This window comes from Eleutherodactylus coqui, chromosome 1 (genome assembly GCF_035609145.1).
Source record: "Eleutherodactylus coqui strain aEleCoq1 chromosome 1, aEleCoq1.hap1, whole genome shotgun sequence".
Classification (NCBI taxonomy): domain Eukaryota; kingdom Metazoa; phylum Chordata; class Amphibia; order Anura; family Eleutherodactylidae; genus Eleutherodactylus; species Eleutherodactylus coqui.
The window spans coordinates 66,636,470-66,656,750 of NC_089837.1; the positions used below are offsets into that span (position 1 = coordinate 66,636,470).

The window sequence follows — 20,281 nt, forward strand, 5'->3', positions numbered from 1 at the left end:
GTACCCGGGCTACTATCAATATAATGTAGCTGACAAATGTGTGTTTTTTAGTTCCACCAGCAACAGTTACATTTGACTTTATTATTCTTTACTGCCCTCTCTATGTATATACATTATTATTAACACCATTATAGTACATCCGGGTATAAACTGCCTCCAATAGAGTTGTGTGTAGCAGGAGCGCATGTGTGGCGACATCTGTATAATCTCATCATCAATGCTGGACTTCCCCCTTTCTAGAGATTAGTGGGGGTCTGTCTGGGGTCCTATTCTTTTTAATATGTTCCTAAGTAATATAGGAGAAAGGAGTTCATATATGACCCTAGTTACTGACTGGTATCAGTGGTACTAATATACTGAAAGCACCCCAATCAGTAGTGAGGAGATAGATGCTTACAGCATAGATCTGAAGCTAAAACATTACACTAGAGCTCCCCAACATGTCATATATGCACCAGTGCACATGGTCTTATTGGTTTCTATGGCTCAGTGTACACAAGCCATTGTGTTAGAGGCAGTGGAATGAGCGCTTATATAAGCTTCGGCCTACAATTGTCTTTTTCCCCCATCTCCACACATTTGTGTTCACCTCAACCAAGCAGCCGAAGTTTACCATTAAATTCCAGCGATTTGCAAGGCCTACCATTATGGTGGACCATTATGGTGGACCACCAACCTACTGCATCTAGTGACTGCAGTTCAGTCCTTCACAAACAAGAAGTCTTCGAGCACTGATGGATTGCCTATTGAGTGGTATAAAACACCATGAAATTCTTGGCCTCTAGGCTTCCTATACTTTACAATTCTAGGGGAGGACATCATGCCGGACACCCTGCAAGAGGCTCTGATAGTCCCAATTCCAAAACCTGGGAAGGACCTGAAAGACTGTAGTTCCTATCATTCCATTTCCCTTCTTAATAACATTAAATTCCTTACCAAAACACTAGTAATTCATATCAATTCCATCCTTAAAGACATTATACATGCTGACTAATTAGTCGTTATGCCTGGAAAGAGTGCAGATAGGAACCTAGGATCTCTTTTACCAATCTCACAAATCTGCATCCAATAGTGGGAATTGGATTCCTGTATTTATTGACCAAGATAAAGCCTGTGGTTCAGTGAAGTGGAGGTAGACATTGTGTGGAATGCCTTCACAACTTGTTAACTACATCTCCCGGAATGTGGCTGCACACACACCAGATGTTTTCTATTTCCAAATAACATTGCCAACAGTGGAAGGTCCAAAAATGCTGCAATATCCTGTACTGATTGGCTGTTCAGGCCCATCACCATACCCGATTGGAAAAAAAAGTCAACTCTACACCTGGTGACATTCTGATGGCTTCTGTATTGGGATACACCTGTGTGATGTTCAGCTTTATACCTAATGCTCACACTTTCAATTTGCCTATCCTCTTTCGTCTGACAGCAAAGAATTGTCTGGTATCCCAATTCTTTTGTCAACACAGTGTAGTTTGCAAAGCTGGAAAAAGACATACATTCATCCATTTTAGCCTATTATTCTGCAGTATTGATCCAGAGTACAGTGTATGTGCTTCAAAGAGGGGTAGTTTGTCTTAAGCTCCAAGAGATGCTATGATAGGCTGCGGTAACAAGATGAGTAATGACTACATTTTATCTTGCCAGAGCTTTGGGTTTGGGTTAGTTTTCATGAAATGGCTGCAGATGTTCTATAGCTCCCCAGTGGCTAGTGGCAGAACTAATACTCATATCTCTGCGTGGTTCTCTCCAACAGAGGTATGTGACTGGGCGGTCTCCATCTCTGGCCCTTTTTGTTCTAGTTATTGAGCCTCTCACAATCCAAGTGCGTAAGTCCTCTGCAATTGTAATATACCAGCTAACTGCTACTTTAGGTATAACCAACTATAGCTTGCTGTTAGAGCCTAGTTCAATGCCCTGACAATCCTCCTTGATTCTTCTGGAGGCTTTGGCTTAAATGTACAACTTTTTTAACTACGTTCTAGTTTTTATACTCACTTAACATGCTAGATATCCCAGATGTGGACTGTGATGAGAGCGGGGATATCCTGGCTGGCCCTGGCTCTCTACTGGTCAGTGTTAGGCCGTTGTCACATGGACATCTTTGTATGCGCAATGCACAGAGAATAGAACCCTTTGATTTCATTGGGTTTGTTCACATGCGCAAGTTTTAGCGTGCACATTTCAGTAACACAAAGAAAAAGATGATAAAAAAAGATAGAACATGCTCTATCATACTGTGTATTTGTGCACCAAAGGTCCCCATAGAAGTCAATGGGGGTTGCGCAAGTGTGTGTGCAACATGCAGGGAGATGCATGAAACATTGCGTAATTCCGCTGGAAGAAGAACTATCTAGAACTCATTAGATGAATCACCTATTTCAACCAGTGTATTTTACACACACTAGTTGAAATAGGTGATTCATCTAATGAGTGCCAACATGCAGAGGAAAAACGCTTTCTTCATAGCGCACAAAAGTTGCCCTAAGGCGTGCGCAATTGTGCATACGCCCATGTGAAGCCGGCTTTAAGGATAAGGTTAATTTTATACCTAGAGTTTACTATCCCCGTCTAGATTACATACTCTGGGTCTGTCCGCTTCAGTGACTTGTTCATGATGTGTTACTAATGCAGCCCGTGTTCTGGGAGTATAACAACCAGTAAGACTACTGACGGGATGTTCCCGAATTCATGGAGTCTCACTTAGGGCAACTGTGGATCATGCATCTCAAGGTTTGTCTTTTCGGGCTTGTGGATGATATCTTGGTGATTATGGCGACCCGCACCTTATAGAAGTGGTTTTTTTTAGGCCAAAAAAGTCATTTTACTCAATTGGAAGCATCCTAAGGGGCCGACCGGAGCTGCATAGATCTGGGTGGATCTGCCTAGAAAAATTTAATAAAACCTAGGTATTTGGGTAACTTGCCCCTCAGCTGCAGTAGCGATGGCTGTGTAATTCTCTCCCTCTCCGCAGGGGTGCAGGACGCCCCGCTCAATGGGTCCTGTTCTTCCTGTCCTCAGGGGTGTAGGACGCCCGGCTCTATGGGGTCCTGTTCTTCCTGTCCTGTTGGTCCGGCTGAGTGGTCCAGAAAACCCACCACTTGTTTTACAGCATTCACCATTCGGTAAAAATAACATGATAGCTTTCTTATGTTTGTACATTTTTTTTTATTTTTTACAACTTTTGCACAATAAAAACACGTTTTTAAAGATAATTGATTCTGCATCGCTAAGACCCATGACATCTTTATTTTTCCAGGAATCGAGCTATATGAGGTCTTGTATTTTGCAGGAAGAGTTGTAGTTTTTATTGGTACTATTTTGAAGTACATGTGACTTGGATTGCTTTTTATTTTTTTGGCATTCACCAAGCTTATGTGATGCATTCTACTATGACAGCAGCGTATTACTGGAGGCAGGGTTTAATACGCCGAGTTACACGGTAAACATGGAGGCCTTTGTCAAGCTTCCGGCTGCCATGGGAACACATTGGTATCTTGCAATCCTATTCCATGGTGCCGATGGGTGACAGAAGGAGCCCCCTCCACCTTTCATCTGCTTACATGCTGCAGTTGCTTTTGATTGTGGCATGTAAGGGGTTAAACTGCCTGGATCTGAGGTTTCTTCCATTCCTACTGGTTAGAGTAGGAGCCCGGCAACTCAGTCAAGCCCCAGCTTTAAAAGTAAACATGCATGTTCGGGTTTAAGGCCCATTACTGGGGTCACACTGTTGTTACCGACACTGTTGGTGTTGTTTCCACCGCTGTTGTTTCCACGACTGACACTGTGGTGGTCGCCGCTGTTGTTTCCATGGCTTACACTGTTTTTGCCACCGCTGTTGGCGTTGTTGTGGCCACTGTTCTTTCCACTGCTGATGCTGTTGTTGCCACTACTGTCGCTGTTGTTTCCACAGCTGACACTGTTGTTGCCGCCGCTGTTGTTTCCATGGCTGACACTGTTGTTGCTATTCCTTTTGGTGTTGTTTCCGCCACTGTTGTTTCCACGGCTGACGCTGTTGTTGCCGCCACTGTTGGTTTTGTGCCGTCACTGTCGTTTCCAGAGCTGACACTGTTGTTGCCACCACTGTTGTTTCCACGTCTGACACTGTTGTTTCTGCCACTGCCACAGTTGTTTCCACAGCTGTCACTGTTGTTTCTTCCGCAGTTGGTGTTGTGCCGTCGCTGTCGTTTTCACGGCTGACACTGTTGTTGTCGCTGCTGTTGTTTCCATGGCTGACACTGTTGTTGGCACCGCTGTTAGTTTTGTTGTCACCACGGTTCTTTCCATGGCTGATGCTGTTGTAAGCCGCCGTTGTCGGTATTTTTCCCACCACTGTCGCTGTTGTTTCCACGGCTAACACTGTTGTTTCCACAGGTGTCACTGTTGTAGCCGTCGCTGTTGGTGCTGTTGTCGCTGCTGTTGTTTCCATGGCTGACACTGCTGTTTCCGTTGCTGTTAGTTTTGTTGTCACCACTGTTGTTTCCACGGCTGACACTGTTGTTTTCAACAGAAATCAAAGCAAAACTGTATAATCTATAGCGATGATCTGTGTGTATACTGCGTAGAGATGATACACATAATGTACAGGATCTAATAGATGGATGAAGACTTGACCTTCACGGAACGGTTTTCAGATGGTTTTCATGTTACGACCTGAGAAAAACAAGAATGATATATGCTTTAGAAGTGCAAACAGAAATCAAAGCAAAACTCTCCCGCAGGATCCGTCGCAGCAACTGCATTGGGATCACGGGGGATTTACAGGACAATGTCTATCATTTTTAAAAATTCTCTCTCCTTTTTCACAGTTAGGATAATTTTTAAGCACAAAGAAAATCCCTTTAAAGTTAATTCTTTAGTGACCAATCACATAAACGTTCATTAATGATCTGTAGGGTATGGAACAAGCTTGGTAGCCATGCTTGCTTCATACTTGGCTGCTACCAGCTAATTCCTACAGCTGACATCTGCTGACTATAGCCACAATCAGAACTGGCTCCCATCATGGCCATTTATCTACTTAGATGCTGCAACCTATATAATCTCTCTATATATACTCTAGCGCTGGTATAACTGCGTTCCTTCTCTAACTAACATGCGTCTATAGAAGAGTTCCCCTATTAGACACAGCCCGTCACTACTGCCCAGTTTATACTGTGTAGATGGCCGCTATGAGAATTCTCTAGGTGTCACCCCATAAAATCACTACTTACGGCCTTTGTTGGGATTTTTTAGGGAGCCAATTAGGGTTCTGTTCCAGGAGGACCAGCATCTCCCGTGACACTTCTGGAAATAAGAAGAGATATATACAGTTTAGTTTTAAGACTTGCTTTCTTATGGTAGCGGTCCTTCTAAAAAGAGTTTCCTGTCCTGTTTTTCCACTGATGACCTATCTTCGGATAGGCCATCAGTATTTGATGGACAGGGGTCTGCTGCTCAGAAACCCCATCCATCAGCTGATCGTCTGGCCCCCTGCAGTGACAGCGGCATCAGCAGACATTGTAGGAAGTGGAAGCGCCGGCTTTACAACCCATGAAATAAGTACTTACTTTTACTTTTGGCTTTCCGTATACATGGATACCTCTCCTCGGGTCATCCGGCAGCACTGCTGACAGTTCTGGAAATAAGTCATTTATACGGTATTAAATATTAAATGGTACTGGTGAAAAATACAACAATAGGGTTTTGAAAGTGGGGATGGAAAAATAAAAGATTATATTTCCATGGCTGACATTGCTGTCGCCGCTTTTGGTGTTGTTACCACCACTGTTGTTTCCACGGCTGACACTGTTGTTGGCGCCGCTGTTAGTTTTGTTTTCGCCACTGTTGTTTCCATGGCTGATGCTGTTGTTGCCGCTGTTGTTGGTATTGCTGACAGTTCTGGAAAGGAGCAGTCATTTATACAGTTAATCTGGAAGACATGTTTTATCTGTGGGGGTTCTTAGTCAGTCAGTATATGTGTATAATCTATAGGTGATCTGTGTGTATACTGTGTAGAGATGATACACATAATATGCAGGATTTATTAGATGGGAGAAAATTTTACCTTCACAGTACGGTTTCCAGATGGTTATTCTGTTATGACCTGAGAAAAACAAGAATGATATATTCTTTAGAAATGCAAACAGAAATCAAAGCAAAACTCACCGCAGGATCCGCCGCAGCATCCGCACTGGGATCGCGGGGATTTACAGGACAATGTGTTGGGTTTTTTTATTCTCTTTCCTTTTTCACTGTTAGAATAATTTTTAAGCATACAGAAAATCCCTTTAAAGTTAACCCTTTAATCACCAATCACATAAACGTGCGTCTATAGGGTGAGTATGGAACAAGCTCGGTAGCCATGCTTGCTTCATACCTGGCTTGAACCAGTTTAAGTGGAACCAGCTGTAAGTCACTTTAACTAGACTCACAGTTCAACACATTGTAACCGTTCTGAATACTTTGGTAATACACTTCATAACACTCAGTAACACGGACTGTGAAATCTGGGAACGCTGTATCGGCTTGCCAGTCTTTTCATTATCAAATACTGTTCTCTAAACTGCTCCGCTTAACAGAACCTTCTGGAACATCAATGGTTCTAGCGACATACTCTCAGATTTACCGCCCATACGGGACTCAACAGACACTTTGTATTCCTAATCTCTTTGTGTTTGCTGTCTCTTTACCTACTCATCCGGGCTGGTACACGCTCTCTACAGATCACATCAATCAGCACTCAGTGTCTCTACAGGTTAAGGCTCTGCATCTACAGCATCTCATTAAAGTGTCCGCAGGGGCCACAACAGAAACCCTTTTCCATCCGCACGCTCACGCACAGTCCCCAGTTATACAATAAGGGCTCTTTCACATGAACATAAATATGCAGCGTATTACACAGTGAATAAAACAGTGATTTCAATGGGTTAATTCCCGTGTGCGTATTTCAGTCATGTAATAAAAAACTTAGCATTTCTTATTTTAGTGTATATTATGTACCAAAATTACCCATATTAAACTGAAATCACTGAGAACAGTCTTTCAGGTTTTTTTTTAGCACAATAAGTAGAAAGTATGCACATTTCAGTCACATAAATACGCTACCTATTTACACAACTGAAATACATATATGCCCATGTGAATGAGCCCCAACCCATAGACGTCCTCACGCTTTCCTAGTACACAAATGCATCTATGTCAGTAAGTCACATACAGTTATATACATGGGTAAATTCCCACATCTCCCCTTACAGTCTCTTATGTCTGCATCCTGTTAAATAAGTCTATATCCTCTATGGACAGACATATATATTACCTTCAGGATATGTAGTCGGGTGGTGGGCAGCAGGTCTTCTGCAGCTGTATCTCCTGTAAGAAACAAGAACATACTGACTTCATTCATAAAGATTTAGAAACAGTCATGCTATATTACCTTCAGGATATATGATCCTTGTGGTGGGTAGCAGGTCTTCTGTAGCTGTATCTCCTGTAAGAAACAAGAGCATACTGACTTCAATTACAAAGCACGGAGCAAACCAATATATAGAGGGGCGTCTCAAAGTAAGGAAACACCCAGAGAAAATGAAAATGGTTTAGCGGATGATGATCCAACTTTAGACACAAATTGTAGAGGAAGCGAGGAACCCGCTAGGCCATGTAACCTAAGTATTGCAGTATATTCTACATGCGATCAGATGATCACTAATTCAAGTCTCCTATTAGGACTTCAATTGAAAAAAAAAATCGAAATCAAAATTAGTTTAATAACCTTTTGTTGAAGTGAATGGAAGATGAACTGCAATTCCAAAAAACAGCACACAAAGAAGGGTGGCGCTGTTTTTGAAAAAAAAAAACACCATGTATTTCTAGCCCTGGACAACCCTAATAACCCCATTATGTCAATATATTGAGGTTGTCTGTATCTTTTATAAATTGGGGAATGGTTTCCTACAGTGATTACTAATGACATAAAATAGAGAAATAAATAGTAATCGTATTGATCCAAGTACATAAAGCAGGTTTTGCACCAGCAGCAGCAATAACTTCCCACACTGGGTCAGGCTGTTGTATGAAATAGGCAGTCAAGGAGTTTCAAACCGCACACTCCATAGAAAGTCCATATAGAAAAATTGTAGAACTGGCAGCATATGGGGATGCAGTAGAAAAGAGTAATTTATTCTCCCATCACAACAGACAGCGAAGGTTCGGCCTAACAGCCTTCCTCTAGTTATAGTAGTGACGTCATTATACACTTACCGTTTATACTGGGAATAGTCGGTATAATAACAGTCCTAATTCTGACCTCCAGTCCAGATATCCCTATGAGGAGAAAATGGCATTCATTAGTTTCATATATCACCTACATGTGGGCTTCAATCCCAACCCGAGATTTATAGAGCGTATCTCCTATTACAGGAAGAATAGCGGATACTAACTAACTAATCTCCTGTAAATGGTGCAGACTGCGGCGACGCTCACTAGTGGGGATACAACTTGTGAAAAATCAGTTTGGACCAAATTAATTTGAACTGAACCACAAGTTCACCAAAACCCCTAAAACTGCTGTATAACACTGTCTAAGGGCAGCGATGAAATAATGTTATATTACCAGGTAACAGGCGATAAGTTGTTAAAAAAAAAGCAATTATCCTAAAAATCAGATCTGTGCTCCGTAGTATCTCCATTGTAGAAAAGACGGAATCATGGTTAGTGGGATCATTTATCCCAGCCCTGCTTTATGATGAGAGCTTAAAGCTGTTGTAAAGTGTTAAAGAGATAAAGTTTGATTAACAATGATATGGGGTAAGAGAAAAAAACTACTACCGTATATACCGGCGTATAAGGCGACGGGGCGTATAAGACGACCCCCCAACTTTCACCTTATACGCCGGTATTACAATGGAGAAAAAAAAAATCATTACTCACCTCCCCCGGTGTTCTGTCACGCTCCGGCAGGATGTCGCTCGCTCCTCGTCCCCGGCGCAGCATTGCTTTCTGAATGCGGGGCTTGAAATCCCCGCCTCCAGAAAGCTAATACGCACGCCGTCAGCCAGTTACATCCATTCAATGACATCATTGAATGGCTGTGATTGGCTAAAACACACGTGGCTTCAGCCAATCACACTATTCAATGACATCACAGCCATTCAATGCTGTCATTGAATAGCTGTACCGGCTGACGGCGTGTGTATTAGCTTTCTGGAAGCGGGGATTTCAAGCCCCGCATTCAGAAAGCAATGCTGCGCCGCGGACGAGGAGCGAGCGACATCCTTCCGGAGCGCGACAGAACGCCGGGGGAGGTGAGTAATGATTTTTTTTTTTTACACTTTTTTTTTTTGTATTACCGGCGCATAAGACGACCCCTGACTGCAGAGCAGATTTTTCGGGGTTCAAAAGTCGTCTTATACGCCGGTATATACGGTAAAAAAGAATAGAGTCTTGTGAGGAAACAAAACTAAGTGACTATAAAAAGAATAAAGATAAGGGCTCACCTGGCGTGGACAGCTAGCCTGTGGGGAGGGGAGGCCGCCACACCTGTAGTCCTGGTAAGCCGGACACTTCTTCTGCACCAGGTGCATCCATGGGACAGGAAGAGTTCAAAATCCAAGGCAGGGAATCAGGACAAAGACAACTATAGTTTAAAGAAAAAAACAACAAGCGCTCATCAGTTAATGTAGGGACAAATTGGTAATATTCATTAGCGAGAAAAGAGGGGTCTGATGTGGGAATTGAAACCCTCCTTTTGTCGTACATCAAGATGCAATGTAGACGCCTATTAATAGAAAGCAGGTTGTTTTTTAATGACAAAAAGGTAAACAAAAGAACTTCACAATTTTGCAACGCGTTTCGGTGCCCATATAGCACCCTTTTCAAGCATGACTTAACAGACTTATATCACTGAATATATAACAAGTTCTGAAACATTAACAGGAAGTAAGACAGTGGGAGAGGAAGAGTGTTTTAGCTCCAAGGCTATCTTAGTTTGCGTTCCGTAGTCAGCTGGAGATGCAAGGGACGCCATATCTCAGGCAGGAGACGGGAGTGGAGCAGGGGAGGGAGGCCTTGTGTCACCGGGACGCGGCGCACAGTAAGACCTCTCAGATCATTGCACTGAGGACGACGGAGGAGCGTGCACCGTAGTGGCGAGGGGCAGGAGGTCTCTGTCACATCACCGGTAAGCGACACGCGTGTCTATCTACTGGGCCGTTACACAGATCATGGGTGTGAGCACCACCGTAGCAGGGGGCAGGGAAAGCTGATGCCATCCCCCATTGTGACGACGTACCCACAACTGAACAAGGAAAACATTAACTCTAAATCACTAAACAAATTTTCAAGTTACCCTTTCACTACATATTAGTCTCACAGAGTAACAAAATTAAACGTTAATATTTTATTTATCATATTTATTAGTGAAAAAGTAACTTATATGAAAGGAGATTTATTAAATTTAACTAAAAACTATCAAACGAAATAAATTTATTACTTACAGTCATTGAAAAGTGGAACAGTGTGTCCGCCACGTATAGCCTTGCTGCAGCAGTGGCATGAGAACCTGGTCATCCTGGGCTTCTGGTATGGACAATATCCACAAATAAACAAATGGTGAAAAATTGTGAATTCTCTATGTGTCACCTCACAAGATCACCCCTTACGGGCTTTGTTGGGATTTTGTGGCAGCCAATTAATGAGCTGTTCTAGGAGGTCCAGCATCTCCCGTGACACTTCTGGAAATAAGAAGAGAGGTATAAGATTAGTTTTGAGACTTGCTTTCCTATGCTAGAAGGTCCTTCTAAAATGGGTTTCCTGTCTTGTTTTTCCTCTGATGACCTCTCCTCCGATAGGCCATCAGTATTTGATGGACAGGGGTCCGCTGCTCAGAAACCCCTTTCATCAGCTGATCATCTGGCCCACTGCAGTGACAGCAGCATCAACGGACATTGGAGGAAGTGGGAGCGCCGGCTTCACAACCCATGAAATAAGTACCTACTTTTACTTTTGGCTTTCCGCATCCAAGGATACCTCTCCTCGGGTCATCCGGCAGCACTGCTGACAGTTCTGGAAAAGAGTAGTTGGAAAATAAGGTTATGGTTTTTGAAAGTGGGGGTGGAAAAATGAAAGTTTATGCTTCCATAGCTGAAACTGTTGTTGCCGCTTTTGGTGTTGCTACCACCGCTGTTGTTTCCATGGCTGACGTTGTTACCACTATTGTCACTGTTGTTTCCATAGCTGACACTGTTGTTGCCGCCGCTGTTGGTGTTCTTGTCACCACTGTTGTTTCCACGGCTGACACTGTTGTTGGCGCCACTGTTAGTGTTGTTGCCGCCACTATTGTTTCCACAGCTGCCGCTATTGTTGCTGCCGCTGTTGGTGTTGTTGCCACTACTGTTGTTTTCAACAGAAATCTCCCGCAGGATCTGCCGCAGCATCCGCACTGGGATCGCGGGGGATTTACTGGGCAATATCCGTTATTTTTTAAAATTCTCTCTCCTTTTTCACAGTTAGGATAATTTTTAACAACACAGAAAATCCCTTTAAAGTTAACCCTTAAATGACCAATCACATAAACGTATGTCATTGAGCTGTGGGGCGAGTATGGAACAAGCTCGGTAGTCATGCTTGCTTTATACCTGGCTGCTACCAGCTAATTCCTATAGCTGACATCTGCTGACTATAGCCACAATCAGAGCTGGCCCCCATCATGGCCATTTATCTACTTAGATGCCGCAGCCTATATAATCTCTCTATATAAGCTCTAGCGCTGGTATAACTGCGTCCCTTCTCTAACTGACATGCGTCTATAGAAGAGTTCCCCTATAAGACACAGCCCGTCACTACTGCCCAGTTTTATACTGTGTAGATGGCCGCTATGAGAATTCTCTATGTGTTTCCTCACAAGATCACCCCTTACGGCTTTTGTTGGGATTTTCTGTCAGCCAATTAATGAGCTGTTCTAGGAGGTCCAGCATCTCCTGCGACACTTCTGAAAATAAGAAGAGAGGTATACAGTTTAGTTTTAAGACTTGCTTTCTTATGGTAGAGGGTCCTTCTAAAAAGAGTTTCCTGTCCTGTTTTTCCTCTGATGACCTATCCTCCGATAGGCCATCAGTATTTGATGGACAGGTATTCGCTGCTCATAAACCCCATCCATCAGCTAATTGTCTGGCCCACTGCAGTGACAGCGGCATCAGCGGACATTGCGTGAAGTGGGAGCGCCGGCTTCACAACCCATGAAATAACTACCTACTTTTACTTCTGGCTTTCCGCATCCAAGGGTACCTCTCCCCGGGGTCATCCGGCGGCGCTGCTGACACTTCTGGAAAAGAGAAGTCATTTATACAGTGTTAAATAATAAATGGTACTGGTGAAAAATACAACTGCAAAAACAGCCCCCATGTAGCTTCACGTAGTCGGAAAATAAGGTTATGGTTTTTGAAAGTGGGGATGGAAAAATGAATGTTTATGTTTCCATAGCTGACACTATTGTTGCCGCTTTTTGTGTTGTTACCACCGCTGTTGTTTCCACGGCTGACGTTGTTGTTGCAGCCACTGTCCCTGTTGTTTCCACAGCTGATACTGTTGTTGCTGCCGCTGTTGTTGTCGCCACTGTTGTTTCCACAGCTGATACTGTTGTAGCAGCCACTGTTGTTGTCGCCACTGTTGTTTCCACAGCTGACACTGTTGTTGCTGCCGCTGTTGTTGTCGCCACTGTTGTTACCACAGCTGACACTGTTGCTGCTGCTGTTGTTGTCGCCACTGTTGTTTCCACAGCTGACACTGTTGTTGCTGCTGCTGTTGTTGTCGCCGCTATTGTTTCCACAGCTGACACTCTTGTTAGCGCCGCTTTTAGTTTTGTTGTCGGCACTGATGTTTCTATGGCTGACGCTGTTGTTGCCACAGTTGTTGGTATTGTGGCCGCCACTGTCGCTGTTTTCACGGCTTACACTTTTGTTGCCGCCGCTGTTGTTTCCACTACTGCTGCTATTGTTGCTGTTGGTGTTGTTGCCACTGCTGTTGTTTTCAACAAAAATCTCCCGCAGGATCCGTCGCATCATCCGCACTGGGATCGCGGGGGATTAACAGCAATATCCGTTATTATTTTTTAAGATTCTCTCTGCTTTTTCACAGTTAGGATAACTTTTAAGCACAAAGAAAATCCCTTTAAAGTTAACCCTTAAATAACCAATCACATAAAGGTGTGTCATTGATCTGTAGGGTGAGATTACATTGTTTTATACTGTGTAGATGGCCACTATGAGAAGTCTCAAGGTGTCACCCCATAAGATCACTACTTATGGCTTTTGATTGGATTTTCTGGCAGCCAATTAGGGTGCTGTTCTAGGAAGTCCAGCATCTCCAGTGACACTTCTGGAAATAAGAAGAGATGTATACAGTTTAGTTTTAAGACATGCTTTTTTATAGTAGAGGGACCTTCTATAAAGAGTTTCCTGCCCTGTTTTTTCACTGATGACCTATACTCCGATAGGCCATCAGTATTTGATGGACGGGGTCCGCTGCTCAGAAATCCCTTTCATCAGCTGATCGTCTGGCCCACTGCAGTGACAGCAGCATCAGCGGACATTGGAGGAAGTGGGAGCGCCGGCTTCACAACCCATGAAATAACTACCTACTTTTACTCCTGGCTTTCCACGTCCAAGGATACCTTTCCTCGGGTCATCCGGCGGCGCTGCTGACAGATGTGGAAAAGAGAGGTAATTTATACAGTGTTGAATATTAAATGGTACTGGTGAAAAATACAACAATAGGGTTATGGTTTTTGAAAGTGGGGATGGAAAAATAAAAGTTTATGTTTCCATGACTGACACTGCTGTTGCCACTTTTGGTGTTGTTACCACCGCTGTTGTTTCCACGGCTGACACTGTTGTTGGTTAGTTGTTAGTTTTGTTGCCGCCACTGTCACTGTTGTTTCCACAGCTGACACTGTTGTTGGCGCCGCTGGTAGGTTTGTTGGTGCCACTGTTGTTTCCATGGCTGATGCTTTTGTTGCCGCTGTTGTTGGTATTGTTGCCACTACTGTCACTGTTTTCACAGCTGACACTGTTGTTGCTGCCACTGTTAGTGTTGTTGCCGCTGACCTTAGTGTTGTTGCTGCTGCTATTGTTGGTGTTGCTGCGAATGCCGTTGTTTTCAAAAGAAATCACCAACAGGATCCGCCGCAGCATGCGCACTGGGATCGCGGGGGATTTACAGGGCAATATCCGTTATTTTTTAAAATTCTCTCTTCTTTTTCATAGTTAGGATAATTTTTAAGCACACAGAGAATTCCCTTAAAGTTAAAGGGGTTGTCCCGCGCCGAAACGGGTTTTTTTTTTTTCAACAGCCCCCTGTTCGGCGCGAGACAAACCCGATGCAGGGACTTAAAAAAAAAAAACGCACAGCGCTTACCTGAATCCCCGCGCTCCGGTGACTTCTTACTTACCGGTTGAAGATGGCCGCCGGGATCTTCTCCCTCGGTGGACCGCAGGGCTTCTGTGCGGTCCATTGCCGATTCCAGCCTCCTGATTGGCTGGAATCGGCACGTGATGGGGCGAAGCTACACGGAGCCGCTCTCTGGCACGAGCGGCCCCATTCAGAAAAGAAGAAGACCGGACTGCGCACGCGCGTCTAATCTGGCGATTAGACGCTGAAAATTAGACGGCACCATGGAGACGAGGACGCCAGCAACGGAACAGGTAAGTGAATAACTTCTGATAACTTGATAACTTCTGTATGGCTCATAATTAATGCACAATGTACATTACAAAGTGCATTAATATGGCCATACAGAAGTGTATAGACCCACTTGCTTTCGCGGGACAACCCCTTTAACCCTTTAATGACCAATCACATAAACGTGCGACTGTAGGGTGAGTATGGAACAAGCTCGGTAGCCATGCTTGCTTTATACCTGGCTTGAACCAGTTTAAGTGGAACCAGCTGTAAGTCACTTTAACCAGACTCACAGTTCAACACATTGTAACCATTCTGAATACTTTGGTAATACACTTCATAACACTCAGTAACACGGACTGTGAAATCTGGGAACGCTGTATCGGCTTGCCAGTCTTTTCATTATCAAATCCGTTCTCTAAACTGCTCAGATTAACGCAACCTTCTGAAACATCAATGGTTCTAGCGACACACTCTCAGATTTACTGCCCATACGGGATTCAACAGACACTTTGTATTCTTAATTTCTTTGTGTTTGCTGTCTCTTTACCCACTCATCCGGGCTGGTACACGCTCTCTACAGATCACACTGATCAGCACTCAGTGTCTCTACAGGTTAAGGCTCCGCATCTACAGCATCTCATTAAAGCGTCCGCAGGGGCCACAACAAAACTCTTTTCCATCCGCACGCTCACACACAGTCCCCAGTTATACAGTGAGGGCTCTTTCACATGAACATAAATATACAGCGTATTACACAGTGAATAAAACAGTGATTACAGTGGGTTTATTCCAGTGTGCGTATTTCAGTCACATAAGAAAAATCGAAGCATTTCTTATTTTAGTGTATATTATGTACCAAAATAACCCATATTAAACTGAAATCATTGGGAATATTCTTTCAGGGTTTTTTTTACATGCACAATACGCAGAAAATATGCACATTTCAGTCACATAACTACGCTACCTATTTACACAACTGAAATACATATATGCCCATGTGAATGAGCCCTAACCCATAGACGTCCTCACGCTTTCCTAGTACACAAATGCATCTATGTCAGTAAGTCACATTATATACATTAGGTTAGATTCCCACATTTCCCCTTACAGTCTCTTCTGTCCGCATCCTGTTATATAAGTCTATATCCTCCATGGACAGTCATGCTATATTACCTTCAGGATATGTAGTCAGGGTGGTCGGCAGCAGGTCTTCTGTAGCTATATCTCCTGTAAGGCCCCCTGTCCATGGCCGTTACAGAATATCGCCAGCGATATTCTGCCGCGGGGGAGGAGGGTGGCCGCTATCAGTTCTTTGCGGTGAGTCTATCTGATAGATAGGCTCACAGCAGAGAATCGCGGCACACCGCGATTTAGATCCCGCGAGCGGAGAATCGCTATGATTCTCCACTCGTGGATGCCCCTGCTGCACTCTCCATAGCAATGCTATGAAAAAGCGCTCACTGCATTACCAGCGGCTGGTTATCACCGCGGGTAACACAATGAACAATCGCCCATGGACAGGCAGCCTAAGAAACAAGAACATAATCACTTCAATCACAAAGCAAACCAATATATACAGTGGTGTCTCAAAAGTAAGGAAACACCCAGAGAAAATTAAAATGGTTTAGCGGATGATGATCCAACTTTCGACACAAACTGTAGAGGAAGGGGGGAACCCGCTAGGCCATGTAACCTAAGTATTGCAGTATATTCTACATGCAATCAGACGATCACTAATTCAAGTCACCTATTAGGACAAAAAAAAGTAAAATAAAAGTCAGTTTAATAACTAGAGATGAGCGAGCACCAAAATGCTCGGGTGCTCGTTACTCGGGACGAAATTATCGCGATGCTCGATGGTTCGTTTCGAATAACGAACCCCATTGAAGTCAATGGGCGACCCGAGCATTTTTGTATTTCGCCGATGCTCGCTAAGGTTCTCATGTGTGAAAATCTGGGCAATTCAAGAAAGTGATGGGAACGACACAGCAACGGATAGGGCAGGCGAGGGGCTACATGTTGGGCTGCATCTCAAGTTCACAGGTCCCACTATTAAGCCACAATACCGGCAAGAGTGGGCCCCCCCCCCCTCCCAACAACTTTTACTTCTGAAAAGCCCTCATTAGCAATGGATACCTTAGCTAAGCACCACCGTACCTCCAACAAAGCACAATCACTGCCTGCATGACACTCCGCTGCCACTTCTCCTGGGTGACATGCTGCCCAACCCCCCCGCACGACCCAGTGTCCACAGCGCACACAAAAGTGTCCCTGCGCAGCCTTCAGCTGCCCTCATGCCACACCACCCTCATGTCTATTTATAAGTGCGTCTGCCATGACGAGGAACCGCAGGCACACACTGCAGAGGGTTGGCACGGCTAGGCAGCGACCCTCTTTAAAAGGGGCGGGGCGATAGCCCACAATGCTGTACAGAAGCAATGAGAAATATAATCCTGTGCCACCGCCATCAGGAGCTGCACACGTGGGCATAGCAATGGGGAACCTATGTGCCACACACTATTCATTCTGTCAAGGTGTCTGCATGCCCCAGTCAGACCGCGGTTTTTAATTCATAGACACAGGCAGGTACAACTCCCTATTGTGAAGTCCCTGTGGACCGACAGCATGGGTGGCTCCCTGGAACCCACCGGCGGTACATAAAAATATCCCATTGCATTGCCCAACACAGCTGAGGTAGTAATGTCGTGCTTAATGCAGGTGGGCTTCGGCCCACACTGCATGCCCCAGTCAGACTGGGGTTCTTTAGAAGTGGAAACAGATGCATTTATAATTCCCTGTGGACCCACAGCATGGGTGGCTCCCTGGAACCCACCGGCGGTACATAAAAATATCCCATTGCATTGCCCAACACAGCGGATGTAACATCAGCTGTAATGCAGGTGGGCTAAAAATTAATTTGATTACACTGTAGGCGAGGGCCCACAAAAAATGCTGTATCAACAGTACTAATGTACATCAGAAAAATTCGCCCTGGCCAACCAAGAGGGCAGGTGAAACCCATTAATCGCTTTGGTTAATGTGGCTTAAGTGGTAACTAGGCCTGGAGGCAGCCCAGTTTAACGAAAAATTGGTTCAAGTTAAAGTTTCAACGCTTTTAAGAGCATTTTCAAGAAAAATTATATGAGTGAGCCTTGTGGCCCTAAGAAAAATTGCCCGTTCGGCGTCATTACGTGAGGTTTCAGGAGGAGGAGCAGGAGGAGGAGGAGGAGGAATATTATACACAGATTGATGAAGCAGAAATGTCCCCGTTTTGGATGGTGAGAGAGAACGATGCTTCCATCCGCGGGTGCAGCCTACGTATTGCTTAGGTATCGCTGCTGTCCGCTGGTGGAGAAGAGAAGTCTGGGGAAATCCAGGCTTTGTTCATCTTGATGAGTGTAAGCCTGTCGGCACTGTCGGTTGACAGGCGGGTACGCTTATCTGTGATGATTCCCCCAGCCGCACTAAACACCCTCTCTGACAGGACGCTAGCCGCAGGACAAGCAAGCACCTCCAGGGCATACAGCGCGAGTTCAGGCCACGTGTCCAGCTTCGACACCCAGTAGTTGTAGGTGGCAGAGGCGTCACGGAGGACGGTCGTGCGATCGGCTACGTACTCCCTCACCATCCTTTTACAGTGCTCCCGCCGACTCAGCCTTGACTGGGGAGCGGTGACACAGTCTTGCTGGGGAGCCATAAAGCTGTCCAGGGCCTTAAAGACTGTTGTATTGCCTGTGCTGTACATGCTGCTCGATCTCCGCACCTCCCCTGCTACCTGGCCCTCGGAAGTGCGCCTTCTGCCACTAGCGCTGTCGGATGGGAATTTTACCATCAGCTTGTCCGCCAGGGTCCTGTGGTATAGCAACACTCTCGAACCCCTTTCCTCTTCGGGAATGAGAGTGGAAAGGTTCTCCTTATACCGTGGGTCGAGCAGTGTGTACACCCAGTAATCCGTAGTGGCCAGAATGCGTGCAACGCGAGGGTCACGAGAAAGGCATCCTAACATGAAGTCAGCCATGTGTGCCAGGGTACCTGTACACAACACATGGCTGTCTTCACTAGGAAGATCACTTTCAGGATCCTCCTCCTCCTCAGGCCATACACGCTGAAAGGATGACAGGCAAGCAGCATGGGTACCATCAGCAGTGGGCCAAGCTGTCTCTTCCCCCTCCTCCTCATCCTCCTCATGCTCCTCCTCCTCCTCCTGAACGCGCTGAGATATAGACAGGAGGGTGCTCTGACTATCCAGCGACATACTGTCTTCCCCCGGCTCTGTTTCCGAGCGCAAAGCGTCTGCCTTTATGCTTTGCAGGGAACTTCTCAAGATGCATAGCAGAGGAATGGTGACGCTAATGATTGCAGCATCGCCGCTCACCACCTGGGTAGACTGCTCAAAGTTTCGAAGGACCTGGCAGATGTCTGCCAACCAGGCCCACTCTTCTGAAAATAATTGAGGAGGCTGACTCCCACTGCACCGCCCATGTTGGAGTTGGTATTCCACTATAGCTCTACGCTGCTCATAGAGCGTGACCAACATGTGGAGCGTAGAGTTCCACCGTGTGGGCACGTCGCACAGCAGTCGGTGCACTGGCAGATTAAACCGATGTTGCAGGGTCCGCAGGGTGGCAGTGTCCGTGTGGGACTTGCGGAAATGTGCGCAGAGCCGGCGCACCTTTACGAGCAGGTCTGACAAGCGTGGGTAGCTTTTCAGAAAGCGCTGAACCACCAAATTAAAGACGTGGGCCAGGCATGGCACGTGCGTGAGGCTGCCGAGCTGCAGAGCCGCCACCAGGTTACGGCCGTTGTCACACACGACCATGCCCGGTTGGAGGCTCAGCGGCGCAAGCCAGCGGTCGGTCTGCTCTGTCAGACCCTGCAGCAGTTCGTGGGCCGTGTGCCTCTTATCTCCTAAGCTGAGTAGTTTCAGCACGGCCTGCTGACGCTTGCCCACCGCTGTGCTGCCACGACGCGCGACACCGACTGCTGGCGACGCACTGCTGCTGCTGACACATCTTGATTGCGAGACAGAGGTTGCGTTGGAGGAGGAGGAGGAGGAGGAGGGTGGTTTAGTGGAGGAAGCATACACCGCCGCAGATACCACCACCGAGCTGGGGCCCGCAATTCTGGGGGTGGGTAGGACGTGAGCGGTCCCAGGCTCTGACTTTGTCCCAGCCTCCACTAAATTTACCCAATGTGCCGTCAGGGAGATATAGTGGCCCTGCCCGCCTGTGCTTGTCCACGTGTCCGTTGTTAAGTGGACCTTGCCACTAACCGCATTGGTGAGGGCGCGTACAATGTTGCGGGAGACGTGGTCGTGCAGGGCTGGGACGGCACATCGGGAAAAGTAGTGGTGACTGGGAACTGAGTAGCGCGGGGCCGCCGCCGCCATCATACTTTTGAAGGACTCCGTTTCCACAACCCTATACGGCAGCATCTCAAGGCTAATAAATTTGGCTATGTGGACGGTTAACGCTTGAGCGTGCGGGTGCGTGGCGGCGTACTTGCGCTTGCGCTCAAACACTTGCGCTAGCGACGGCTGGACGGTGCGGTGCGAGACATTGCTGGATTGGGCCGAGGACAGCGGAGGTGAAGGTGTGGGTGCAGGCCAGGAGACGGTAGTGCC

At 45.8% G+C, this 20,281-nt stretch overlaps 1 protein-coding gene across 1 annotated transcript in view; it reads right to left on the minus strand.

Moving 5' to 3' along the window:
* The window catches only part of LOC136619832 (putative uncharacterized protein DDB_G0286901), a 37,896-nt gene extending 24,859 nt beyond the window's left edge, over positions 1-13,037 (minus strand). The window contains exons 1-14 of the mRNA XM_066594598.1: positions 12,716-13,037; positions 12,233-12,301; positions 11,897-11,968; positions 11,156-11,419; positions 11,008-11,043; positions 10,641-10,712; positions 8,242-8,304; positions 7,418-7,471; positions 7,301-7,353; positions 6,362-6,390; positions 5,765-5,883; positions 5,217-5,289; positions 4,276-4,497; positions 3,741-4,030 (exon numbers count right to left, since the gene is read on the minus strand). Of these exons, the coding sequence (XP_066450695.1) occupies positions 3,741-4,030; positions 4,276-4,497; positions 5,217-5,289; positions 5,765-5,883; positions 6,362-6,390; positions 7,301-7,353; positions 7,418-7,471; positions 8,242-8,304; positions 10,641-10,712; positions 11,008-11,043; positions 11,156-11,419; positions 11,897-11,968; positions 12,233-12,301; positions 12,716-13,037 (1,738 nt within the window). The remainder of the gene's footprint in view (positions 1-3,740; positions 4,031-4,275; positions 4,498-5,216; positions 5,290-5,764; positions 5,884-6,361; positions 6,391-7,300; positions 7,354-7,417; positions 7,472-8,241; positions 8,305-10,640; positions 10,713-11,007; positions 11,044-11,155; positions 11,420-11,896; positions 11,969-12,232; positions 12,302-12,715) is intronic.
* Positions 13,038-20,281: the final 7,244 nt, after the last annotated feature.